General features: G+C 43.0%; 1 protein-coding gene and 5 non-coding genes across 6 annotated transcripts; all 6 read left to right on the plus strand.

Annotated features, from left to right (window-relative positions):
- The first annotated feature begins 266 nt into the window (after nt 1-266).
- Nucleotides 267-16,646, plus strand: RABGGTB (Rab geranylgeranyltransferase subunit beta). The gene is made up of 9 exons (XM_038745816.1): nt 267-346; nt 6,918-7,025; nt 8,609-8,806; nt 10,827-10,932; nt 11,874-11,926; nt 12,005-12,115; nt 12,910-13,035; nt 13,341-13,490; nt 16,054-16,646. Exons 1-9 carry the CDS (start codon nt 344-346, stop codon nt 16,192-16,194), a joined length of 996 nt encoding a protein of 331 aa, XP_038601744.1. The 5' UTR covers nt 267-343; the 3' UTR covers nt 16,195-16,646.
- Nucleotides 6,708-6,788, plus strand: LOC119927597. The gene has a single exon (XR_005450584.1). It is a non-coding gene; the product is annotated as a small nucleolar RNA SNORD45 (small nucleolar RNA).
- LOC119927594 lies at nt 7,221-7,304 on the plus strand. The gene has a single exon (XR_005450581.1). It is a non-coding gene; the product is annotated as a small nucleolar RNA SNORD45 (small nucleolar RNA).
- LOC119927595 lies at nt 9,195-9,277 on the plus strand. Its single transcript, XR_005450582.1, has one exon. It is a non-coding gene; the product is annotated as a small nucleolar RNA SNORD45 (small nucleolar RNA).
- On the plus strand, nt 10,981-11,062 carry LOC119927596. Its single transcript, XR_005450583.1, has one exon. It is a non-coding gene; the product is annotated as a small nucleolar RNA SNORD45 (small nucleolar RNA).
- Nucleotides 14,756-14,821, plus strand: LOC119927593. The gene has a single exon (XR_005450580.1). It is a non-coding gene; the product is annotated as a small nucleolar RNA SNORD52 (small nucleolar RNA).
- Nucleotides 16,647-27,676: the final 11,030 nt, after the last annotated feature.

Consider the following 27,676-nt stretch of genomic DNA (forward strand, 5'->3'; position numbering starts at 1 on the left):
ACACAGTAAGCGCTCAATAAATACGAATGAATGAATGAATGAATGAATGAATGAAGAGTGCTCTGCACACAGCAAGCGCTCAATAAACACGAACGAACGAACGAACGCCCATTCCGGGCCGCGCAAGCGCACAGGGCCGTTCGGGCCTCGTCGAGCGGGCAGACGTGTCACTACGCCTGCGCAGAGCTCCAGCCCCCCCCACCTCCCCTCCCGGGGGCCCGGCCCTTGGCGGTTAGGGCGGGGCGCCGGGGGCCAGTGCGCAGGCGCGCCCCGCTGTTGCGCATGCGCCGGGGGAATAACCTCTGGCCCGCCCGCGCGCCTCGCTGTCCTTTTGGGCGCAGACATGGTAAGTGGCGGATGGAGGGAGGGAGTAGGCCTCACCCCCCACCCCCACCTTCTCTGTATTATTCCTGTTTATTACTCTACGTATTTTTCTGTTAATGTGTCTATAGCCGTAATTCTATTTTTAATAATAATCATGATGGACTGTCTCTATATGTTGCCAATTTGTACTTCCCAAGCGCTTAGTCCAGTGCTCTGCACATAGTAAGCGCTCAATAAATACGATTGATGATGATGGTATTTTTTTGTCCTCAAATTATAATAATTACGGCAATTTTAAGCACTTCGTATGTGCCGAGCACTGGATTAAGGAGGAGCAGCGTGGCTCAGCGGAAAGAGCCCGGCCTTTGGAGACAGAGGTCATGGGTTCAAATCCCGGCTCCGCCAGTTGTCAGCTGTGTGACTTCGGGCAAGTCATTTCACTTCTCTGGGCCTCAGTTCCCTCATCTGGAAAATGGGGATTAAGACTGAGCCCCCTGGGGGACAACCTGATCCCCTTGTAACCTCCTAGCACGTAGAACAGTGCATTGCACATAGTAAGCACTTTAATAAATGCCTTTATCTTTTAGACTGTGAGCCCACTGTTGGGTAGGGACTGTCTCTATATGTTGCCAATTTGTACTTCCCAAGCGCTTAGTACAGTGCTCTGCACAGAGTAAGCGCTCAGTAAATACGATTGATGGTGATTAAGCGCTGGGAGAGATACAAGCAAATCGGGTTGGACACAGTCCCCCTCCCACGTGGGGCTCACAGTCTCCATCCCCATTTGATAGATGAGGTAACTGAGGCACAGAGCAGTGAAGTGACTTTGTCAAGATCACACAGCAGAAAAGTGGCGGGGCCAGGATTAGAACTCATGACCTTCAGAGTCCCAGGCCCAGACTTTATCCACTATGCCATGCTGCTTCTCAATCCATCCCCCATCCCTCTCTCCATCCCCCCATCTTCCCTCTCTCCATGCCCCCCATCTCCCCCTCTCCATCCCCCCATCTTACCTCCTTCCCTTCCCCACAGCACCTGTATATATGTATATATGTTTGTACATATTTATTACTCTATTTTACTTGTACATATCTATTCTATTGATTTTATTTTGTTAGTATCTTCGGTTTTGTTGTCTGCCTCCCCCTTTTAGACTGTGAGCCCACTGTTGGGTAGGGACTGTCTCTGTATGTTGCCAACTTGTACTTCCCAAGCGCTTAGTACAGTGCTCTGCACACAGTAAGCGCTCAATAAATACGATTGATTGATTGACTGTTAAGCGCTTACTATGTGCCAAGCACCGTTCTAATGAATGAATGAACAGTGCTCTGCACTCAGTAAGCACTCAATAAATACGATAGAATGAATGAATGAACAGTGCTCTGCACACAGTAAGTGCCCAATGAATACGATTGATTGGTTAATGATAATAATGATGGCATTTATTAAGCGCTTACTATGTGCCAACCACTGCTCGAATGAATGAATGAACGGTGCTCTGCACACAGTAAGCACTCAATAAATACGATAGAATGAATGAATGAACAGTGCCGTGCACACAGTAAGTGCCCAATGAATACGACCGATTGATTAATAATAATAATGATGGCATTTATTAAGCGCTTACTATGTGCCAACCACTGTTCGAATGAATGAATGAACAGTGCTCTGCACACAGCAAGCACTCAATAAATACGATAGAATGAATGAACAGTGCCCTGCACACAGTAAGTGCCCAATAAGTACGATTGATTGATTAATAATAATGATGGCATTTATTAAGCGCTTACTATGTGCTAAGCACCGTTCTAATGAATGAATGAACAGTGCTCAGCACACAGTAAGCGCTCAGTAAATACGATAGAATGAATGAATGAATGAACAGTGCCCTGCACACAGTAAGTGCCCAATAAATACGATTGATTGATTAATAATAATGATGGCATTTATTAAGCGCTATATGCCAAGCACTGTTCGAATGAATGAATGAACAGTGCTCAGGACACAGAGCTCAATAAATACGATGGAATGAATGAATGAACAGTGCCCTGCACACACAGTAAGTGCCCAATAAATACGATTGATTAATAATAATGATGGCATTTATTAAGCGCTTACTATGTGCCAAGCACTGTTCTAATGAATGAATGAAGAGTGCTCTGCACACAGTAAGCGCTCAATAAATATGATAGAATGAATGAACAGTGTTCTGCACACAGTAAGTGCTCAATAAATACGATTGAATGAATGAATGAACAGTGCTCTGCACACAGTAAATGCTCAATAAATACGATTGAATGAATGAATGAACAGTGCTCTGCACACAGTAAGTGCTCAATAAATACGATTGAATGAATGGACAGTGCTCTGCACACAGTAAGCACTTAATAAATACGATTGATTGATTCTACACTGTGAGCCCGTTGTTGGACAGGGATTGTCTCTGTTGCCGAATTGTGTTTTCCAATCGCTTAGTACAGTGCTCTGCACGGGCTTTGGAGTCAGGTCATGGGTTCAAATCCCGACTCCGGCAATTGTCAGCTGTGTGACTCTGGGCAAGTCACTTCACTTCTCTGGGCCTCCATCTCTGGGGTGGATACAGCGTCCTTAGAGAAGCAGCGTGGCTCAGCGGAAACAGCACGGGCTTTGGAGTCAGAGGTCATGGGTTCGAATCCCGATTCCGCCACGTGTCTGCTGTGTGACCTTTGGCAAGTTGTTTAACTTCTGAGCCTCAATTACCTTATCTGTAAAATGGGGATTAAGACTGAGCTCCACGTTGGACAACCTGATCACCTGAAACCAAACATGCTAACAAAATAAAATAGAATAGATACGTACAAGTAAAATAAAAAAATAGTGATGAATATGGGGGAGACAGATTTGTTAAGCGCCTACTATGTGCCAAGCACTGTTCTAGGCACTGGGGTAGATACAAGGTGATCAGGTTGTCCCACGTGGAGCTCAAAGTCTGCACCCCCACTTTCCAGATGAGGTAACAGGCACAGAGAAGCGGTTTGCCCAAAGTCACATAGCAGGAATGTGGCGTAGGCGGGATTAGAACCCACGACCTTTGACTCCCAAGCCCGGGTTCCTTCCACTAAGCCTCGCCGCCTCTTGGTGAGGTGAAGAGGCCGCGGGCTGCCAGAAAATCCAGAAAATGGTGGTTTAGCGGCAAGAGCCCGAGTTTGGGGGTCAGGCGGCCTGGATTCTAATCCTGCCTCCGCCGCTTGTCGGCTGTGTGACATTGGGCAAGTCACATAACTTCTCTGTGCCTGTCACCTCATCTGGAAAATGGGAATTAAGATGGAACCCCACGTGGGACAACCTGATCACCTTGTAATAGTAATAATGATGGCATTTGTTAAGCGTTTACTATGCAAAGCACTGTTCTAAGCATTGTGGGGGGATACAAGGTGATCAGGTTCTAGACTGTGAGCCCACTGTTGGGTAGGGACTGTCTTTATATGTTGTCAACTTGTACTTCTCAAGCGCTTAGTACAGTGTTCTGCGCACAGTAAGCGCTCAATAAATACGATTGATTGATCAGGTTGTCCCACGGGGGGGGGGGGGGGGGGGGGTCACTCTAAATCCCCATTTTACAAGATGAGGTAACTGAGGCTCAGAGAAGTTAAGTGACTTGCCCAAGGTCTCCAACCCCCCCCACCTTACCTCCTTCCCTTCCCCACAGCACCTGTATATATGTATATATGTTTGTACATATTTATTACTCTATTTATTTTACTTGTACATATCTATTCTATTATTTTGTAGTATGTTTGGTTTTGTCTCCCCCTTTTAGGCCGTGAGCCCACTGTTGGGTAGGGACTGTCTCTATATGTTGCCAATTTGTACTTCCCAAGCGCTTAGTACAATGCTCTGCACACAGTAAGCGCTCAATAAATACGATTGATGATGATGATGAAGGTCACACAGCAGATGTGGTGGAGGCAGAATTCGAACCCATGACCTCCGACTCCAAAGCCCGGGCTCTTTCCACTGAGCCACGCTGCTTCTCTAAGCACGCCGTATCCACCCCAGCGCTTTGAACTCTGCTTGACACATAGTAAGCGCTTAACAGATACCACAGTTATTTTTTTTATTTTTAATCATGGTATTTTAGCGCTTACTATGTGCCAGGCACTGTTGAAAGCGCTGGAGTGGACTCAGTGCCTCGCCCAAAGCCACACAGGCAAGTGGGCGGAGCCGGGATTAAAACCCGTTCATTCTGTCAATCATATTGAGTGCTTACTGTACAAAGCACTGTACTAAGCACTTGAAAAGTACAATTCAGCAATAGACAATCCTGACTTCCAAGCCCCTAGCCTTCACCCTGGCATTTAATAAAGGGCCTGGGGAGAAAACCCGGACATCATCATCATCATCAGTCGTATTTATTGAGTGCTTACTATGTGCAGAGCACTGTACTAAGCGCTTGGGAAGTACAAATTGGCAACATATGGAGACAGTCCCTACCCAACAGTGGGCTCTAAAACGGGGAGACAGAGAACAAAACCAAACATACAAAATAAAATAAATAGATATGTAAAAATAAAATAAGTAAATAATTAGAGTAATAAATATGTACAAACATATATACAGGTGCTGTGGGGAAGCGAAGGAGGTAAGATGGGATGGAGAGGGGGACGAGGGGGAGAGGAAGGAAGGGGCTCAGTCTGGGAAGGCCTCCTGGAGGAGGTGAGCTCTCAGTAGGGCCTTGAAGGGAGGAAGAGAGCTAGTTTGGCCGGTGGGCAGAGGGAGGGCATTCCAGGCCCGGGGGAGGATGTGGGCCGGGGGTCGATGGCGGGATAGGCAAGAACGAGGTATGGTGAGGAGGTGAGCGGCAGAGGAGCGGAGGGTGCGGGCTGGGCTGGAGAAGGAGAGAAGGGAGGTGAGGTAGGAGGGGGCGAGGGGATGGACAGCCTTGAAGCCCAGGGTGAGGAGTTTCTGCCTGATGCGCAGATTGATTCGTAGCCACTGGAGATTTTTGAGGAGGGGACATCTAAACCCCCCCATACCACCACCATCAACTTCTTCCTCCCCAGCCCCTTTTCACCCCGCACTCTCCTCTCCCGCAGCCCCTTTTCACACCCCTATTCCCCTCTCCCCACCCCCTTTTCACCTGACTGACTCTGTCAATCCTGACTGACAAGAGTCCAGACTGACCCCCCCCCCCCCCCCCCCCCCCCCCCCCCCCCCCGCACCCCGGGGAAAAGGCCCTTGTTATCACCAAGTTACATTAACGATTAGCACCTACTCAGCCTTCCTGTCCCGCAGTCGACCCCCGGCCCACGTCCTCTCCCTGGCCTGGGAATGCCCTCCCTCTGCCCATCCGCCAAGCTAGCTCTCTTCCTCCCTTCAAGGCCCTACTGAGAGCTCACCTCCTCCAGGAGGCCTTCCCACACTGAGCCCATTCCTTCCCCTCCCCCTCGTCCCCCTCGCCACCCCCCCCATCTTACCTCCTTCCCTTCCCCACAGCACCTGTATATATGTGTGTACATATTTATTACTCTATCTTGTACATGTCTATTCTATTTAATTAATTTTGTTAGGATGTTTGGTTTTGTTGTCTGTCTCCCCCTTCTAGACTGTGAGCCCACTGTTGGCTAGGGACTGTCAGCTTGTACTTCCCAAGCGCTTAGTACAGTGCTCTGCACACAGTAAGTGCTCAATAAATACAATTGATTGATTGATTCACCCTCCAGTCCCCTTTTCACACCCCCATTCCCCTCTTTCCCCAGCCCCTTTCCACACCCCCAGCTCCTTTTCACACCCCTATTCCCCTCTTTCCCCAGCCCCTTTTCACCCCCCCCCCCCAGCCCCTTTTCACCCTCCAGGCCCCTTTTCACACCCCCATTCCCCTCCCCCAGCTCCTTTTTACACCCTCTTCTCAGTTTTTTTGCACCCCATTATTTCACACACCCTTTTCTCCCCTCCCAGACCTTCTTTACCCCCTTCCTCCCGCCCCTTTTTCACACCCCCATTCTCCCCTCATCTCTAGACTGTGAGCCCGTTGTTGGGTAGGGACCGTCTCTATGTCATCTTATACTTCCCAAGCGCTTAGTACAGTGCTCTGCACACAGTAAGCGCTCAATAAATATGATTGAGTGAACCTTAGGCCGTGCACCTGTAATTCTGAGACTATCAAACTGTTTTGGTACTTACAAAGTGCTTAAGAAATGAATAATATAGAAGAGTTAAATTTGTAAATAATTTTTAGGAGACAGAGCCTGTTTGCATCTGAGAGTTTTCAGAATCTTTGCAAGCCTAATTTGTCATGCAAGAATTGGAGTCTCCTGATTACTTATCTAAAAGAGTCACATCACGTGCAGTGATTGTAAATAGGGAGGCGATATCTGGGGGCAGTGAAGGTCAAGAGTTTTCTCTGTCAATGATGATTTGGCATGTATTCTGATTCTAAAGTTGATGTTTATCACCAGTTAGCTCTAGAATTACTCTGAGGCATGAGAAAACTCGCTGCCCGAATCTTCAGTTCTTCTTATTATTAAGACTATTGATGCCATAGGGTTTCTGATCAGGAGTGTAAGTCTTCTGTGATATGCAAAATTTGAACAGAATTTTTGGTTTATTGAAAGGGGACGCCGCAGAAGGATGTAGTAATCAAATCTGATGCTCCGAGTACACTGTTCCTGGAGAAACATGCTGACTATATTGTGTCATATGGATCGAAGAAAGATGATTATGTATGTATCAATATTTCGTTTTTGTGATGATTCACTGTCGCAACTTTTGTTAATTAAGGATTATGGGTCCCCCTCATTCTTATTTTGGTAAGCTTGTCAGTAATTTTAATTTGCTTTTTGCAGTTTTCATTAACTTTAACATTTTCTGTGGGCTCCACTCTGAAGTGCTGTGGGGACCTAGGCAGTGGTTTGCAGGGTCAATGATGTGTTGGCATGTATTACCTGAATCTAAAGTTGATGCTAATTACCACTTCAGCTCTAGAATTACTCTGAGACCCTGAAACATGTAATCAGTGACTGTAGTAGAACCTACTTTTGAGGCGAGGTACTTAGGAAAATGTAAAAAGGGGCTCTTCAGTGATCCATTTATTTAGAAAGGGGTAAAGATGTGAAATTGGGACTACTGCCTGAGTTTTTTGAAGTATGAGAGACCAATTAAGCACGTTGTCTGATAATATATTTTTGTCAAATATGCCAGTAGCATAGCAAACCCCTCCCTCCACTTTCTTCCACGAGCTTACTTAAAGAGGCTTCTTATCCTGTGTAGCTTGGAGAAAGAAGCAATTCATTCCACTGTAAGAGGAAAATTGCTTCTGCCCCACACAACTGTAGGACTCTGTCCAAGACATCCCCTCTGCTTCCTGGGAAATGCCAGAGTAGTTTGACCTAGTGAAGATTACTAGGGTTTTAATGCTGTTGTGACCACGGGCGAGTCATTAACTTCTCTGCCTCAGTTTCCCCATCTGTAAAATAGATATTAAATACCTGGTCTTTCCTAGGACTAAAGCCCTTGTGGTACAGAAACTTGCTGATTGCATTGTATCTCTAATAATAATGATGGCATTTATTAAGCACTTACTATGTCCAAAGCACTGTTCTAAGCACTAGTGGGGCTCGCAGTCTTAATCCCCATTTCACAGATGAGGTAACTGAGGCACAGAGAAGTTAAGTGACTTGCCCAAAGTCACACAGCTGACGAGTGGAGATTTGAACTCATGACCTCTAACTCCAAAGCCCAATGTCTTTCCACTGTGCCATGCTGCTTCTCTTGTATCTGCCCCACTATGCCTAGTAAAGTGCTTGACACTTAGCCCCTAACAAATACCACAATTATTTATTCAGATTATTATTTTATTATTATTATTTATTACTCTGTATGTTTTAAAAACATACAGCTCTCAGTAACAGCTGTGTTATAGAATAGATTTACTTTTTCCTTTTGGGCACTAGTAAAGTTCTGAAATCATTTTTGGGATCTCAAGTATGTGCCTACTGGGGCTTTCCTTCATTGTGGAATAAGTTTAGCTTCCACTGGCAAAAGAGTTAAGCCAGGACTATTGGATATTCTGAAATTTATGGAGGATAAATTTAACCCGAATTTTAAACTTGGGTCAAGGACTTGAATTCTGTCCCAGCTAGAAGGATTTTGTTGTAAGTCAAAGCTCAAACCTTTCTTACCTGATTGCATTCCACTGATTTTGACTTGAAAAGATCTTTTATTTCTTCAGATTTGGATTCATTTGCAAGATGAACTCTTTGTCACTTCATGCAACTTTTTCGATTCCCTGAATTTTGCATTTTAGGAATATTGTATGTCTGAATACCTGAGGATGAGCGGTGTCTACTGGGGGTTGACAGTAATGGATCTTATGGGTCAGCTTCATCGGATGAACAAAGAAGAAATCCTTTCATTCATCAAATCGTGCCAACACGAGTCTGGAGGAATAAGTGCTAGTATAGGACATGATCCCCACCTTTTATATACACTGAGTGCTGTCCAGGTAATTGTCTCTACATGCCTTGCTGGCAATTGTATTTCATTTACGATATTGCGTTGAAATGGTCTTGCCATCTCTTTTCTAAATCAATTTTTAAATTGCTTTCTGTCCTTGGAAGTGGCCTGTTCATTGTCACGTTTTGGATTTTTTTATACAAGTTGAAATAAATCATTCACTGGATTATTCTCAGGGGACTCGATCCAACATCTACAGAAAGTTAATTTGTCCATAAAGACAATGGACGATTCGTTTTAGGGACCTTTAATGGACATTTCTTGGCTTTTAAAAGAGTGATGATGTGCTCTTTCAACGTTACATAAGGTATAAATCGGCACACGGACACTTTCTAGGAGAGAGTACTTAGTTTATAGACGGAGGAAGTAGCTCCCAAGGTCAATGGTGGTTGGCATGTATTATCTGAATCTAAAGTTGATGTTTATCACCACATTAGCTCTAGAATTACTCTGAGACCTTGGAAAACAATGGTTTATGCCCCTTTACCTCAAAAAGACATCTTGATAGGGTTACACGATTTTCTGAGGGTGATGGAGTGGCAGGGCTTTGTGAACTGATGAGCTGGGGTTTTTTGAAACTGGGAAAATACCTTCAGATCCAGTACTTTTTTATATAGGGAAGACAAAACCCCCATCTACAAACAAAACATGATTGAGGCCAAGCATCAAGTTTGATTTTGTGTTGTCCGACCACGGAAGTGCAGGCCCTTCCTGGTGACAGCTGGAACCAGCTGAATGACTTACCAAAGTGCTTTGCTCTACCATGGTCTTAACAAGTACTTGGAATGAGTCATCCTTGTAATAAAGCAAGGCAATGGAAAGCTTTGCCAGTGTCCTGGGATCTTGTGGACAAGGAACATATCAATTATTTTTAGTAATAGTACTTCCAGGGTTCCGCTCGAGGAGAGAGTACAGAGATGGGAATCAGAGTTCCTGTTTGGCACCACAGCTATTTGAGTATGGTCCTGTACTTTGAAAGCCAAAAGCTCAGTTCTTTGTTTCTGGATGAGCCCCCTGGAAAAAAAATTCCCAGTAAGTTTCAGAAAAATTAAGAAGGTTGGGCTCAGAACGAAGAGTTTATTAGAAAAGAGAACAGGAGGTGACACAGGAGTAGGAGCAGTGAAGACAGGAAGTTTGGAAGGAAACTAAAAAGGCGAATCAAGGGAAAGAGACATGAGGGAACAAGTGAATTCACATCTCTAACTCTGGCTGGGTTTTACATTGTGTTTGTGAATGCACCATAGGTTATTGCAATTCATTCAGTGGCATTTATTGAGCGCTTACTGTGTGCAGGGCAGTGTACTAAGCGCTTGGGAAGTACAAGTCGGCAACCTCTGGGGACGGTCCCTACCCAACAACGGGCGTCCCACTCTCTGCCTCATAACTTTCATCTCTGTTCAATAACAGACCACCTTATCCTAACATTTTTTGAATAATTTTATCTTGAGCCTAGTGGTAGTTAGCTCCCCTGAATATTTTTCCAACGTTACTATCTCCAGCAGTAAAGTTAAACTAAGCACTAAGCCCAGGCTTCATGTGAGCCCGTTGTTGGGTAGGGACCGTCTCTATGTGTTGCTGACTTGTACTTCCCAAGCGCTTAGTACAGTACACTGGACACAGTAAGCGCTCAATAAATACAATTGTGGATGAGTAGTATTGAGTGCTTACAGTGTGCAGAGCACTGTACTCCTGGTGTGTACTCTTGGTGTAATTAAAATAGGGGTGGCAGAAATGTTCCATGCCCACAACAAGCACGTTAACAATTGGCAGACACAACTTTAGATTTTGACCTTCAGTTTGTAAAACTGAAACATGGTCTTTATTATTATTTATTTATTATATTTATATTATTTATTTATTAGTGGCATTTATTAAGCATCATACCAAGCAATTGGGAGAGTACAGTACAATAGTTGGTAGTCGAGCCACAACAGGTTTACATTTTGAGGAGTTTAGGTTCTGCCATATTCAAGACATCCTCAGTAATTGGCTTTTCTCTTATTTTGCAGATCCTTACACTTTACGATAGTCTCCATGTTATCGATGTAGATAAAGTTGTTGAATATGTACAGAGTCTACAGAAGGAAGATGGTTCATTTGCTGGTGACATATGGGGTAAAATACTTTTGTTTCATGGTTTCATTGTGAGGTGTTCATTTTCAAGGTCAGTGATGTGTTGGCATGTATTATCTGAATCTAAAGTTGATGCTTACCATTCCTATAGCTCTAGGATTACTGAGACCTTGAATTATAATGGAAAGTTTGCATTTGAATTGACCAATATAAATTCAGATGCTCTCAAACTCTTTAGTTTGGGAAATTAGTACATTTTGGCAACGTAATTTATGCCAAAAAATACCTCTCTTGAAAGATGTTAAATGGAGAAACAGAAGAATCGTATAATACATTTGCTCTGTCCAGAGATTGGAGTGGGGTTTAAAAAAGTCTTAAGCTTTTCATCTTTTCAGGTCCCTGTAAGTAGCTGATCAGATTGGACGTAACTGTCTGCTGGAGGTTGTAGCATGCACTGTAGTAATGGGTTCAACATCCCTGAGCCGTGGACCCGAGGGGGTCTAGGAAGATAAGGTACGTAAATATTTTTGTCCCCAATATTTAGTGGCTTTGTAAAGTTTTTTTTTTAATTTTTGTGCGCCTGGGGATAACGGAAAATAAGACTTTACAAACTTGCTGAATATTTGAGGGGAGGAGAGTGGGCCAGGCCAAATTTCGCCTTCAGTGTAGGCTGCTTTAGATTGAGACCTCACTGATACAGTGCAGGCTGGACACGCCAGCAGCCGGTTAGAGTTCAGGTAACAGCTGCTTTAAGGGACATGAAAATGTAAATCTGGAACTGTCTATTAAATTGGTGAACAAACAGGCTGTTTTGCAGAATACAAAAAGATGTAAAAATCTTACAGGGTAGATGTACTGAAATTCCAGGCTTAGAATTTCAGCACAGCAGGTTTTCCATCACCTACATGGGAAGGTTCAAATTTCAGCGAAGGTGCGCGGGAACATGTGCAGTGGGTAATTTCAGTGTGCCTTTTCCCTCCCAGGAGAAATCGACACACGATTCTCTTTCTGTGCTGCAGCAGCGTTGGCCCTATTGGTAAGTTCAGTAGATTCTGTGATAGCTTGCTTAGCCTGGTTCCTGGAATTTTGTTGAAACTCCTGCTTTGGTTTTCAGGGGAAATTGGACGCTATTAATATGGAAAAGGCTGTAGAATTCGTGTTGTCCTGCATGAACTTCGATGGTGGATTTGGCTGCAGACCTGGGTCTGAATCCCATGCTGGACAGGTAAATGCTATTTGTTCAAAACAACCCATTCACGTCCCTTAACACTTTTGTTCGCTCCAAAGCTCTTTCAGACAGTGCCCTGCATGCAGTAATTACTCAATAAATGTGATTGTTTGATTTGCCGTCACTGTACTCGCTCCCACCTCCCTGAAATTGGTTTTTAATGTTTTATTTCCCTTGTTAGATTGCAGTCTCCTTGTGAGCAAGGACCTTTACTGTGCTCCCAAATACTTGATATATTGCTGTACTCACCAAATACTGTTGGTCAAATGAGAAATGGGTGCAAATAATCAGATGATGAGTTTCAAGTGACCTGTGCAGTTAGAGAAGTAGCGTGGCTTAGTGGAAAGAGCCTGGGCTTGGAAGTTAGGATGTGAGTTCTAATCCCGGCTCCACCACTTGTTTGCTGTGTGACCTTGGGCAAACCATTTAACTTCTCTGGGTCCCAGTTCCCTCATCTATAAAATGTTGAATAAGATTGTGAGACAACCCGATTACCTTGTATCTTCCTCGCCACTTCCAGTCCTTGGCACATAGTAAGCTATTAACGAATACCATCATTATTTATTTTAGTAATATATATTAAGCTAGACTTTAACAGCCATTTTAAAGTGAAAGTCAATTTTGTGATTGATAGTCCCTGAAGCAAATAAGAAGTTTATATGCATGCCAGGTCATTCTAAACATGCGTGGTTTTTTAAATGCTGATGTTAGTACCCTGCGAGTGTGCTTAACCCTTCTCCGAGAGTTATTCTTCAAGCACAGCTCTTAACGTGTAAATTTTGTAATTTTAGATCTATTGTTGCACAGGATTTCTGGCTATCACTGGCCAGTTGCACCAGATCAATTCGGACTTGCTGGGTTGGTGGCTTTGTGAGCGTCAGCTGCCATCCGGAGGGCTCAACGGACGGCCAGAGAAGGTATTGGCCCCCCTGTTTTCTGTATCATTAAATGACTCGTGTAGGCATTGCTCTTCCCCACTCCTAATGTCGGTGCTACCTCAACCTTAAAGACAAAACCCCTCAAGATTGAGAACATTTTAAATAGTAGCTTCTGCTTTTAAGCAGGTGGCAGGGCTTTTCAACATTTCTTGCAATAAAGTTCAGAAGTTATCTAAGATGTGGACCGCCCCACACTTTTGCGGCGTGCCGTACTAAAGAACATGAGGTCATAAATGAATAATGTAGAACAAGCCATCCCGTAATCTTTGTTTTTTGTCTTTCAGTTGCCAGATGTGTGTTACTCTTGGTGGGTGCTAGCATCCTTGAAGATAATCGGGAGGCTTCACTGGATTGATCGAGAGAAACTCTGTGCCTTTATTTTGGCTTGTCAAGACGAGGAGACGGGAGGGTTTGCAGACAGGCCAGGAGATATGGTAAATTACCTCCAATCTATCTTTAGTGAAACTTTCATTTAATTTGGATTGAATTGCGTGGGTTGGGGGGGGAGGAGATTGAGCTGTGAGACCCCAGAACGTCAGTGGGTATTTGTTTCACTCAATCTCATTTTCCAATGCCCAGAGTGCTTCTGTTGGTGTAATTGTACAGTGTCACTGGCATTCCGCATTTCTGACTATCCTCACCGCCTTCTCGTTTTGGGGCTTCAGTACAGCCGCCTTCCATTGTGAAGTTGGAGAGGTTTTTGGAATTCACCAGCTTTATTCATGATTAAACACTGAGGAAATATCATCAGAAGCACCATGGAGTAGTGGATAGAGCCCGGGAGTCAGAAGGTCATGGTTTCTAATCCCGGCTCCACCAGTTGTCTGCTTTGGGACTGTATTAATGTCTGTGTCTTTCCCCCTCTCCCCCTGCCCCCCTGCCAAGACTGTAAGTTTGTAGTAGGCAGGGAATATGTCTTATGTTTGTATCCCCCCAAGTGCTTAGTACTGAGAACAGTGCTTAGAATAGAGAAGCAGCGTGGCGCAGTGGAAAGAACACAGGCTTTGGAGTCTGAGGTCATGGGTTCAAATCCCGGCTCCGCCAATTCATTCAATCAGTCGTATTTGTTGAGCGCTTACTGTGTGCAGAGCACTGTACTAAGCGCTTGGGAAGTACAAGTTGGCAACATATAGACGGTTCCTACCCAACGGGCTCACAGTCTAGAAGGAGACAGACAATGGAACAAAACATGTGAACAGGTGTCAGGTCATCAGAATAAAGCTAGAAGAATAAATAGAAGTAAAGCTTTTGACAGAGGAGGTCATCGAGGCCCGGACGAGTGTCAGCTGTGTGACTCTGGGCAAGACACTTTAACTTCTCTGTGCCTCAGTTACTTCATCTGTAGAATGGGGATGAAGACTGTGAACCCCGTGAGGGACAAGCTAATCACCTTGTAACCTCCCCAGCATTTAGAACAGTGCTTTGCACATAGTAAGCGCTTAATGAATGATGAATGAATGAATGCATCCTCAGTTTCTAAACCTTAATAGCACTGTCCTGGTGTCCTCCCCCAGTAGCACATATGTGCAATTAATCCATGGTATTGAGCACCTACCACGTGCAGAGCACTGTACTAAGTACTTGCGGGGTGGGCGGGGACACAATATAACAGTTGTTGAGGCATTCCCTGCCCACAACCAGTTTGCAGTCCAGATCTTTACTAGACTCCCCCGTTGAGGGTGGGCCTGGGGAGCAGAGTGGGGGTGATGAGTCCTTCAGACTAGAGTCTCTGACCACCTCTGCTGAAGATGTAAATCTCTGACCCATTCTGAGACTCCCAGCCCCTCCGCCCCGGGGTGGTGATCAGGACAGGGTGAGGGTTGCTTTCCCTACCTGTAATTCATGTTAGTGTCAGCCTCCCCTGCTAGATGATTGATTTCCTGAGGGCAGAGATCATATCAACTCTACTCTTCAGTGCTGGTACATGATAAGCACCTAACAAATATAAAAAAATCATTCGTTTTACTGTTACCATTGACTTGAAAACAACTTGTAATTGCCTATCTTAACAAATATAAAAAAATCACTATTTTTACTGTTATGTTTGACTGGAAAACAATTTGTAATTGCCTATCTTTGTAAACCAATAAAGAAGAGTCCATTGTAGGATCATCATCAATCGTATTTATTGAGCGCTTACTATGTGCAGAGCACTGTACTAACCTCTTGGGAAGTACAAGTTGGCAACATATAGAGACAGTCCCTACCCAACTGTGGGCTCAGTCTAAAAGGGGGAGACAGAGAACAAACCAAACATACTAACAAAATAAAATAAATAGAATAGATATATACAAATAAAATAAATAAATAAATGGAGTAATAAATATGTATAAACATATACATATATACAGGTGCTGTGTATAGTAATAGGATCATATCTATTAACTCTGCTCTCCAGTGCTTAGTTCAGTGCTGGCACGTGATAAGCACCTAACAAATATAAAAAAACATTATTTTTACTGTTATGCTTGACTTGAAAACAATTCGTAATTGCCTATCTTTGTAAACCAATAAAGAAGAGTCCATTGTAGGATCATATCTATTAACTCTACTCTCCAGTGCTGGCACATGATAAGCACCTAACGAATATAAAAAATCATTATTTTTACTGTTACATTTGACTTGAAAACAATTTGTAATTGCCTATCTTTGTAAACCAGTAAAGAAGAGTCCATTGTAGGATCATATCTATTTACTCTCCAGTGCTTAGTTCAGTGCTGGCACATGATAAGCACCTAACAAATATAAAAAACCATTATTTTTACTGTTATGTTTGACTTGAAAGCAATTTGTAATTGCCTATCTTTGTAAACCAATAAAGAAGAGTCCATTGTAGGATCATATCTATTAACTCTCCAGTGCTTAGTTCAGTGCTGGCGCATGATAAGCACCTAAGGAATATAAAAAAATCATTATTTTCACTGTTATGTTTGACTTGGAAAACAATTTGTAATTGCCGATCTTTGTAAACCAATAAAGTCCATTGTATTTCACCAGGTGGATCCATTTCACACATTGTTTGGAATTGCTGGCCTGTCACTACTTGGGGAGGAACAAATAAAGCCTGTGAATCCTGTCTTTTGTATGCCTGAGGAAGTGCTGCGAAGAATAAATGTTCAGCCCGAACTAGTGAGCTAGACCTGTGAGATGCAGAGACCACTGGATGGAACAGCAGCAGTGATATTCCTGCGCATTTCACTCATTGCCTATGTACTTTTTCATTTCGATGTGATTGCCATTAATATAGCAACAAAATGATCACTTATGTAGTGAATCTGTTAATATTTTGTACATGATTTGTCAAGTAGTTAAAAATTGTATAGTCATATTAATTTAAAGTCTATATATAATGTAAAAAGCTAATATATCTTCATGTAAGCTGTATTCGATACGCCATTATTTTGATAGTAACAGTATCCTGGCGATCAGTAGTTAGCATCCGACAATATCAATCTTAAAAACACTTGACCCTTCTGGCATGCGTTGAATAATGTCATCTTCCAGGTGAAATACCATATCTCTTCTAAGGAGTGGGAAAACATTTCTTTGCTATTTTGTGCACTTAGAATGTCATTTGTCTTTGGGAAATCAGTATTGTTGTGCTACAATTTGTTTTCTAAATGTTTCCTGCTATTTTTTTTCCTGCTCTTACATTCTGTTATAATAAAAGCTTACCAGTTTACAAATGGGAAAGGGATTCTGATGTGTGTAACGGAGATGCCTGAAGGTCTTGCAATACATAGACAATTGGAAATTTCACATCACTTGCGGAATGTGTGGGTGAAAGAGGCGTGATTGATTCTCTCCCCGGTTCAAGAATGCCTGAAGTCAGCGCTTAGAACAGTGCTTTGCACATAGTAAGCGCTTAACAAATGCCATCATTATTATTATTAAGCCGTTGGCTCAGTCACTGAATGTCGGGCGGGCTGGCTATAAATCTGCTTGACTGTTTTCTGACTTATGTGGACCTGGTCTGCGGTGGAGCCTATTTCAGGGAGCAAAACAGCCACGGCTCAGTAGTGAGGTAGGGTTAATAATAATAATAATGACATTTATTAAGCGCTTACTATGCGCAAAGCACCGTTCTAAGCGCTGGGGAGGTTACAAGGTGATCAGGTTGTCCCTCGTGGGGCTCACAGTCTTAATCCCCGTTTTACAGATGAGGGATCTGAGGCCCAGAGAAGTGAAGTGACCCAAAGTCACTCAGCTGACAATTGGCGGAGCTGGGATTTGAACCCATGACCTCTGACTCCAAAGCCCGGGCTCTTTCCACTGAGCCACGCTGCTTCTCTGGGTTAGCCCATCATAGTTGACAACCCAAGCTCACAACGATGGTATCAGCCTGGAACTCCTCCCTCTTTCCACTGCTGTTCTCAGCTTGTTATCTTGTTATCTTTTAGACTGAGCCCACTGTTGGGTAGGGACTTTCTCTATGTGATGCCAATTTGTACTTCCCAAGCGCTTAGTACAGTGCTCTGCACATAGTAAGTGCTCAATAAATACGATTGATTGATTGATTGATTTCTATAATAGTAGTTGCGGGGAGCGCTTACTGGTTACCATAAGTCTCAAAGAAAAAGTGAGGCACGGTGGAAAGGTCATGGCTTCTAGTCCCGGCTCCGCCACTTGCCTGTGTGACTTTGGGCAAGTCACTTAATAATAATGGCATTTATTAAGAGCATATTATGTGCAAAGCACTGTTCTAAGCGCTGAGACACACTTCTCTGTGTCTCAGTTGCCTCATCTGTAATATGGGGATTAAGCAGCGTGGCTCAGTGGAAAGAGCACGGGCTTTGGAGTCAGGTCATGGGTTCAAATCCTGACTCCACCAATTGTCAGCCGTGATTTTGGGCAAGTCACTTCTCTGTGCCTCGGTTACCTCATCTGTAAAATGGGGATTGGCAGCCCCCCGTGGGACACCCTGATTACCTTGTAACCTCCCCAGTGCTTAGAACAGTGCTTTGCACATAGTAAGTGCTTAATGATGATGGCATTTATCAACTGCTTACTATGTGCAAAGCACTGTTCTAAGCGCTGGGGGTGATACAAGGTGATCAGGTTGTTCCACGGGGGGCTCACAGTCTTAATCCCCGTTTTACAGATCAGGTAACTGAGGCCCAGAGAGGTTAAGTGATTTACCCAAGGTTGCAAAGCAGACAAGTGGTGGAGTCAGGATTAGAACCCATGACCTCTGATTCCCAAGCCCGTGCTCTTTCCACTGAGCCACGCTGCTTCTGTAAAAAATAATGGCATTTGTTAAGCGCTTACCATGTGCAAAGCACTGTTTGAAGTGCTGGGGGGGGGGATACAAGGTAATGAGGTTGTCCCACATGGGGCTCACAGTCTTAATCCCCATTTTACAGATGAGGTAACTGAGGCCCAGAGAAGTTAAGTGATTTTCCCAAAGTCACACAGCTGACAAGTGGCAGACACGGAATTAGAACCCACGACCTCTGACTCCAAAGCCCGTGCTCTTTCCACTGAACCATGGTGCTTCTATTAAAATAATAACATGATGGCATCTGTTAAGCACTTACTATGTACCAAGCACTATTCTAAGCGCTGGAGATGGGGGCGGCGGGGATACAAGGTAATCAGGTTGTCCCACACGGGGCTCACAGTCTTCATCCCCATTTTACAGATGAGGTCATTGAGGCCCAGAGATGTTAAGTGACTTGCCCAAAGTCACACAGCAGACAAGTGGTGGAGTTGGGATTAGAACCCATGACCTCTGACTCCTAAACCCGGGCTCTTTCCACTGAGCCACGCTGCTTCTCTAAGTACCACAGTTAACTTCCATTTGCATCCACTGCTCTCCCTATCTTCCAGGCCCTTATGAAATCACGAATCAAGGAATCAAGGCCCTTATGAAATCACGAATAATCACGAATTTAGAAGAATTCTATTTCTGAAAGATCAGCAAAGGGTAAATGATTTTGCATCAGGACCTGAACAGATGGGGGGCTTAGGTTTCAATTTCACAGGAACAAAGCTGCCCTTTCCCAGACGTGTATAAAAGCTCCGTGTTTGTGTTATTATAGACTTGTTTCCCATCGGGAACACTCCAACAACAGTGGTGGGAGGATAGAGAGGAAAATTCTGGAAAATGGCATCCTTAATTGCATCCTTGCAGTGGGGGATGATTTCCCAAGCACCAAGGCTCAGAAACACTTGTTAGCACTTTACTGAATTGGCCACTGACGTATCTTCCACTTTAAATCTTTTTATATATATATGTATATATATATATATATATATATATATATATATATATATTGTATTTATTGAGCGCTTACTGTGTGCAGAGCACTGTACTAAGCACTTGGGAAGTCCAAGTTGGCAACATATAGAGACAGTCCCTACCCAACAGTGGGCTCACAGTCTAAAAGGGGGAGACAGAACAAAACCAAACATACTAACACAATAAAATAAATAGAATAGATATGTACAAGTAAAATAAATAAATAAATAGAGTAATAAATATGTACAAACATATATACATATATACAGGTGCAGTGGGGAAGGGAAGGAGGTAAGATGGGACGGAGAGGGGGACGAGGGAGAGGAAGGAAGGGGCTATATATATATATATATATATATTCTATTTCTACTGGTGGTCTCACCCACTGCATTGTGAGCAAATTGAGGACAGGAATTTTGTCTGAACTTTATTGTGGCTTAGTGAAAAGAGCCCGGGCTTGGGAGTCAGAGGTCATGGCTTCTAATTCCGCCTCCGCCATTTATCAGCTGTGTGACTTCGGGCCAGTCACTTAACTTCTCTGTGCCTCAGTTCCCTCAACTGTAAAATGGGGATGAAGACTGTGAGCCCCAAGTGGGACAACCTGATCACCTTGTATCTCCCCCAGCGCTTAGAAAAGTGCTTGGCACATAGTGAGTGCTTAACAAATACCGTTATTATTATAATTATTATTATTTATCACACTTTCCCAAGCACTTGGTACAGTACCGAGTAGAGAAGCAGCGTGGCTCAGTGGAAAGAGCACGGGCTTGGGAGTCAGAGGTCGTGGGTTCGAATCCTGGCTACGCCACTTATCAGCTGTGTGACTTTGTGACTTTAACTTCTCTGTTTCTCAGTTCCCCATCTGTAAAATGGGGATCTAAAAGGGATTCCCCCTTTTATGCATCATCATCATCATCATCATCATCAATCGTATTTATTGAGCGCTTACTATGTGCAGAGCACTGTACTAAGCGCTTGGGAAGTACAAATTGGCAACATATAGAGACAGTCCCTACCCAACAGTGGGCTCACAGTCTAAAAGGGGGAGACAGAGAACAAAACCAAACATACTAACAAAATAAAATAAATAGAATAGATATGTACAAATAATGTACAAATAAATATGTACCAATAGATATGTACAAACAATAGATATGTACTCTGCACATAGGAAGCGCTCAATAAATACGATTGATTGATTGATTGATTGATTAATCAATTAATCAATCAATCAATTGATTGATTAAGACTGTGAGCCCCAAGTGGGACAACCTGATTACCCTGTATCTACCCCAGTGCTTAGAACAGTGCTTGGTACATAGTAAGCGCTTGACAAATACCATCGTTATTATAATTATTATTATTACTGTGCACTCAGTAAGCGCTCAATAAATACCACTGATTGATTACATTCCTGGAGGTCTTCTTACTGTCTCTTACTCTCCCAAGTGCTTAGTTTAGTGCTCTTCTCTCCTTTAAACTCCTTGTGAGCAGGGATCATGCTTACCAACTCTATTGGACCTTCCCAAGGACTTAGTAAAAGTGCTCTGCACACAATAAGCCCTCAGTAAATACCATCGCTTGGTTACCAAGTGCTTAGTACAGTGCTTTACACCCTGTAAATGCCCAATAAAAACCACTGATTACCAAGTGCTGTGCATTCAGGAGAACAATAAATCATCTGTTCAATACCTGTTCTCCCTCCTTAGACTGCAAGCCCCATGGGGGACAGGGATTGTGTCCGGTCTGCTTATATTGTATCAATCTCAGCGCTTAGCACAGTAATAATAATAATGATAATAATGGTATTTGATAAGCACTTACTATGTGCCAAGCACTGTTCTAAGCGCTAGGGGAGGGGAATACAAGGTAATCAGGTTGTCCCAAGTGAGGCTCCCAGTCTTAATATGTTGCCAACTTGTCCTTCCCAAGCTCTTAGTGCAGTGCTCTGCACACAGTAAGCGCTCAATAAATAAGATTGATTGATTGATTAATCCCCATTTGACAGATGAGGGAACTGAGGCACAGAGAGGTTAAGTGACTTCCCCAGTCACACAGCTGACAAGCGGCGGAGCAGGGATTAGAACCCATGACCTCGGACTCCCAAGCCCGGGCTCTTTCCACTGAGCCACAATAATAAGCACTTAACAAATATTCATTCATTCATTCAATCGTATTTATTGAGCCCTTACTGTGTGCAGAGCGCTGTATTAAGCGCTTGGGAAGTACAAGTTGGCAACATATAGAGACGGTCCCTACCCAACAGCGGGCTCACAGTCTAAAAGGGGGAGACAGAGAACAAAATCAAACATACGAACAAAGTAAAATAAATAGAATAGATAGGTACAAGTAAAATAAAGAGAGTAATAAATATGCTTCTGCTGCTGATCATCCACTAGGGGAATCAATCAATCAATCAATCGTATTTATTGAGCGCTTACTGTGTGCAGAGCACTGTATTAAGCGCTTGGAAAGTACAAGACGGTCCCTACCCAACAGTGGGCTCACAGTCTAAAAGGGGGAGACAGAGAACAAAATCAAACATACGAACAAAGTAAAATAAATAGAATAGATAGGTACAAGTAAAATAAAGAGAGTAATAAATATGTACAAATATATATACATATATACAGGTGCTGTGGGGAAGGGAAGGAGGTGAGATGAGGGGATGGAGAGGGGGATGAGGGGGAGAGTCAGGGAAACAGTGTGGAATGTGGGAAAGAGCCTGGGAGCCAAAGGACCTGAGTTCTAATCCCACCCCTGCTATTTGTTTGGTGTGTGATTTTGGCCACGTCACTGGGCGTCAGTTTTCTCAACTTAAAATGGAGATTCAATACCCACTATTATTATTATTATTATTATCATTTATTATTATGGTATTTGTTAAGCACTTACTATGTGCCAAGCACTGTTGTAAACACTGGGGTAGATACAAGGTAATGAGGTTGTCCCATGTGGAGCTCAGTCTTAATCCCCGTTTTCCAGATGCGGTAACTGTGACACAGAGAAGCTAAGCGACTTGCCCGAAGTCACACAGCTGACGAATGGCAGAGCTGGGATTAGAACCCACGACATCTGACTCCCAAGCCCACGCTCTTTCCACTAAAGCACGCCACTTCTCTACTCAGGTTGTGAGCCCCATGAGGGACAGTTCAGTCAATCAATCAATCAATCAATCAATCGTATTTATTGAGCGCTTACTGTGTGCAGAGCACTGTACTAAGCGCTTGGGAAGTACAAATTGGCAACATATAGAGACAGTCCCTACCCAACAGTGGGCTCACGGTCTAAAAGGGGGAGACAGAGAACAAAATCTGTCCTGATTACCTTGTATCTACTCCAGCGTTTAGTACAGTGCTTGGCACATAGCAAGTGATTAACTATAACTTATATTTAATTTTTCATATTAATGTCTGTCTCCCCCTCTAGACTGTAAGCTCATTATGGGCAGGGAAGGTGTCAGCTAATTGTGTTGTGACGTACTCCCCCCAAGTGCTTAGTACAGTGCTCTGTACTCAGTAAATGCTCAATAAATACCACTGAATGATGAATAGCCTTAGTCGAATACCATTGATTTAGTACCCACTGTAAGCAGAGGACTGTACAAAATAGTTTTGAGAGTACAGTATAATTAGTAGACAAGAATCCTGCCCTCAAAGAGTATACAATCTAATGAGGGAGACGGTCTCTAAAATAAATTCATATATATTTTATATATTTATATTTTATATTTATATATATATAATGGTATTTGTTAAGCGCTTACTATGTGCAAAGCACTGTTCTAAGCTCTGGGGAGGTTACAAGGTGATCAGGTTGTCCCACGGGGGCCTCACGGTTTTAATCCCCATTTTTACAGATGAGGGAACTGAGGGAACAGAGAAGTTAAGTGAGTTGCCCAAGGTCACTCAGCTGACAGTTGGCGGAGTCGGGATATAGGAGGAAGTAATGGAGTATAAAAATACGTACACACGTGGTGCTTTGGGTTGTGAGTACTTCAGTGCTTAGGATGGCATGGAAGACCTAAAACGGCAGTCAGTAGATATAAAATCAGGAGATTGAAAATCAGTCAGAGACCTCATTAGATTGTAAACTCCTGGAAGGCAGTGATTATTTTGTTAATCATCATCATCATCATCATCATCATCAATCGTATTTATTGAGCGCTTACTGTGTGCAGAGCACTGTACTAAGCGCTTGGGAAGTACAAATTGGCAACATATAGAGAGAGTCCCTACCCAACAGTGAGCTCACAGTCTAAAAGGGGAGACAAAACCAAACATACTAACAAACTAAAATAAATCGAATAGATATGTACAAGTAAAATAAATAAATAAATAAATAGAGTAATAAATATGGACAAACATATATACATATATACAGGTGTTGTGGGGAACGGAAGGAGGTAAGATGGGGGGATGGAGAGGGGGACGAGGGGGAGAGGAAGGAAGGGGCTCAGTCTGGGAAGGCCTCCTGGAGGAGGTGAGCTCTCAGTTAATATGTTTGGTTTTGTTGTCTGTCTCCCCCTTCTAGACTGTGAGCCCACTGTTGGGTAGGGACTGTCTCTATATGTTGTCAACTTGTACTTCCCAAGTGCTTAGTACAGTGCTCTGCATACAGTAAGCGCTTAATAAATATGATTGATTGATTGATTACGTGTTTTCTTTCTGTTCCACCGCCCCCCGACCCTGCCACCACCACAAATGATGACAACAGTTTTTTGTACTCAGTTAAAAATGAACTAAATTGGCTAAAACTGAACTTCTTATCTTCCCACCCAAACCCTGTCCTCCCGCTCACTTTCCCATCATTGTTGACGGCATCACCACACTTTCTGTCTCACAAGCCTGTAACCTTGGCATTAGCCTTAATTCCTCTCTCTCATTTCACCCACATATTCAAGTCGTCACTAAATCCTCCCCTTCTAGACTGTGAGCCCACTGTTGGGTAGGGACCGTCTCTACATGTTGCCAACTTGTACTTCCCAAGCGCTTAGTACAGTGCTCTGCACACAGTAAGCGCTCAATAAATATGATTGAATGAATGAGTGTAAGCCCATTGTGGGCAGGGATTGCATCTCTTTATTGCTGAATTGAACTTTCCAAGCGCTTAGTGCAGTGCTCTTCACTCAGTAAATGCTCAATAAATACGATTGAATGAATGAATATATAATTACAGAACTACTGAGAATTGCTAGATTAACTGTATTGAAAAGTGTCCTGGGGAAAAAAAATCTGACTTTTAAAATACATTTTACTGTCTGGTATCAGTCAATCAGTGGTATTAATGGAGTATTTATTGAGGAGCACTTACTGTGTATAGAGAGCACTGTACTGAGCTCTTGAGAGAGTACAATATAACAGAGTTGGAAGACGTTCCCTGCCTACAAGGGGCTTACAGTGTGGAATTTTTACCAAAGGACATAATCTATGAAAGCACTTTGGAGGCTAATGTAAAATGTAAACTAGAGAGACTTTGAGTCTGTTGGCCTTGGGGACATCCCGAATGGCACCACATCACCCTGGTCTAGTTAGATAATTCCAGGTGCCCTAATTAAACTGAAATGAACTTGGAGCTGAGAAGTTGTGCTTAGTACAGTGCTCTGCACACAGTAAGTGCTCAATAAATAGATAGAGAAGCAGCGTGGCTCAGTGGAAAAAGCACGGGCTCTGGAGTCAGAGGTCATGGGTTCAAATCCCGGCTCTGCCACTTGTCAGCTGTGTGACTTTGGGCAAGTCACTTCACTTCTCAGTGCCTCAGTTACCTCATCTGTAAAATGGGGATGAATAATAATAATAATAATATAAGAATAATAATGGCATTTATTAAGTGCTTATGAGGACTGTGAGCCCCCTATGGGACAACCTGATCACCTTGTAACCTCCCCAGCGCTTAGAACAGTGCTTTGCACATAGTAAGCGCTTAATAAATGCCATCATTACTATTCTTATTAATAAATACGATTGAATGAATGAATTTGTGTGCAAGAAACATAATCAGCCGTCAACTTCTGCCTCTTATCCAGTAGAGGGCGCTAACATACTAATGTTGATTATATATATAATATATATAATATATATATAATATATATATAATATATATATATGTTTGCACGTATTTATTACTCTATTTATTTATTTTACTTGTACATATCTATTCTATTTGTTTTATTTTGTTAATATGGTTTGTTTTGTTCTCTGTCTCCCCCTTCTAGACTGTGAGCCCACTGTTGGGGAGGGACTGTCTCTATATGTTGCCAACTTGTACTTCCCAAGCGCTTAGTACAGTGCTCTGCACACAGTAAGCTCTCAATTAATACGATTGATTGATTGATTGATTGTAACATTTTACAGTTGTGAGCATTTGAATCCCCACACTGTGCATAAAGCTAGGGCATTTGAAAATTCTTTTAAAAAAGAGTTACACCCAGTCCCTTACCTCAGAGAGTATACAGTTTATTTCTGTCTGGATTTGTCTTTTCATTAAACCCTCTAGAACCTCTAAGCTTTTGGGGTTTTTTTCCCAGCAATTTCAAAATAGCATTCTAAAATTTGGGTAGGAGCCATGTACCCTGCCCTCCACTCTGCTGTTGGGCAAAGCTTTGGGGCTGGAATGAAGATTGTGAGTCCCCCGTGGGACAATCTGATCACCTTGTAACCTCCCTAGTGCTTAGAACAGTGCTTCGCGCATAGTAAAGTCTTAATAAATGCCATTCTTAATGCCTTAATAAATGTTCTTCTAGACTGGGAGCCCATTGTTGGGTAGGGACCATTGCTATATGTTGCCAACTTGTATTTCCCAAGTGCGTAGTACAGTGCTCTGCACACAATAAGCACTCAATAAATACGATTGAATGAAATACGATTGAATTATTATTATTATTAAAAAGGAGGGACTGAGGCGCTCAAATCCCCTGCAAGCCCAATTTTTTTCCTTCAATTACGATTTGTTAATGTCACCTTCATTTAATTCGGGGAATCGTAAAAAAGCTAATCATCATTATAATGATGGAAAAGAATCCGGTTTTTTTTTTTGTGTGTGTGTATGTGTGTTTGGGGGGACGAAGTGGGGTGGGAAGGAGGACCAAATTATCTCACCCTGTAAATTAGTTTCTAAGTTTAGAACTATCAGTTTTCAGCAACACACTGAAGATGGCAGTAAAGATGTTGCCAAATATTTTCACAATTTCTTCCAGTGTCCCACTGTTGATGAAGATCCTGCCCTGTGCCTCTTTGTACCAAGCATAATGGCAGATACCCGATAGCCATAAGAAACAATTATTTCTGTTGAAACCGGGGCTGTTGTATGACTTTGCCAAATTTTTGAAAAGAAGTAATACATTTAATGAATCAAAGGTTAATACAACCACCCCTCTAGACCGTAAGATAGTTGTGGGCAGGGAATGCGTCTGTTATATTGTACTCTCCCAAACGCTTAGTACAGTGTTCTGCACCCAGTAAGCGCTCAATAAATGCAAACTGACTGATTGATTACCGTCCATCATCATCATCATCAATCGTATTTATTGAGCGCTTACTATGTGCAGAGCACTGTACTAAGCGCTTGGGAAGTACAAATTGGTCCAGTTCTCCTGACCACTGCGCTCACCCGACAGTACAGTTCGGTGAGAGGTAAAAAGCAAAAACCAAGATAGACACCTATAAATTATGCAAATGTACAGGTGTAACTTGTGGTTCTTGAAGATTTTTCTCCTATAAACCAGTTAAGCAAAGAAACAGAACTAATGAGAAAAACTGGATTTAATTACTGCTCCTGCGAGTCTCTCCCCACTTTCTGCAAGGTACCGATTGGCTTGTCTCAAACAGGGACCGACTTGTAAAGTCTAAAAATACACGTCGCACGTATAAGGAGCCCTAATGGAATTTATTTTTTCATCCAGGGGGTCTTTGTGGGAGTGGACTGGCTGAATTTCTCTGGGCCTGGACATTTACCGGAGTAGGGAGGTGAGAAGCAGTTAATATAACAGTCTCATAAAACACTAAACCCTGGACCAGAGCAAGTGTGTGGAGGGATTTTACATTCCTCTCCCTTGCGATTCAAAAGCGTTCTGGCTCATCAACCCAGTGTGACTTACAATTAAGCAAAACAAGATGCTGTGAACCATGAAACTGGTCGCGACAGGTCACTGCAAAAAGCACACTCCTGTGTGCTTTTCAAATGGGAGAAAATTTAACAAGTTATTGATGAAACTTGCTGTCGACACCTGCGTGATGACCGAAGGGTAGTTCTGGATCAGTAAAGCATCTTTAAACTCTAGAAAGAATTGAATAAATTACAGATATGTACATAAGCGCTGCGGGGCTGAAGGTGAGGTGAATACCCAGTGTCCAAAGGGTGTGAATAGGTGATGAATAATGG

The sequence above is a fragment of the Tachyglossus aculeatus genome, chromosome 4 (genome assembly GCF_015852505.1).
Source record: "Tachyglossus aculeatus isolate mTacAcu1 chromosome 4, mTacAcu1.pri, whole genome shotgun sequence".
Taxonomy (NCBI): Eukaryota; Metazoa; Chordata; class Mammalia; order Monotremata; family Tachyglossidae; genus Tachyglossus; species Tachyglossus aculeatus.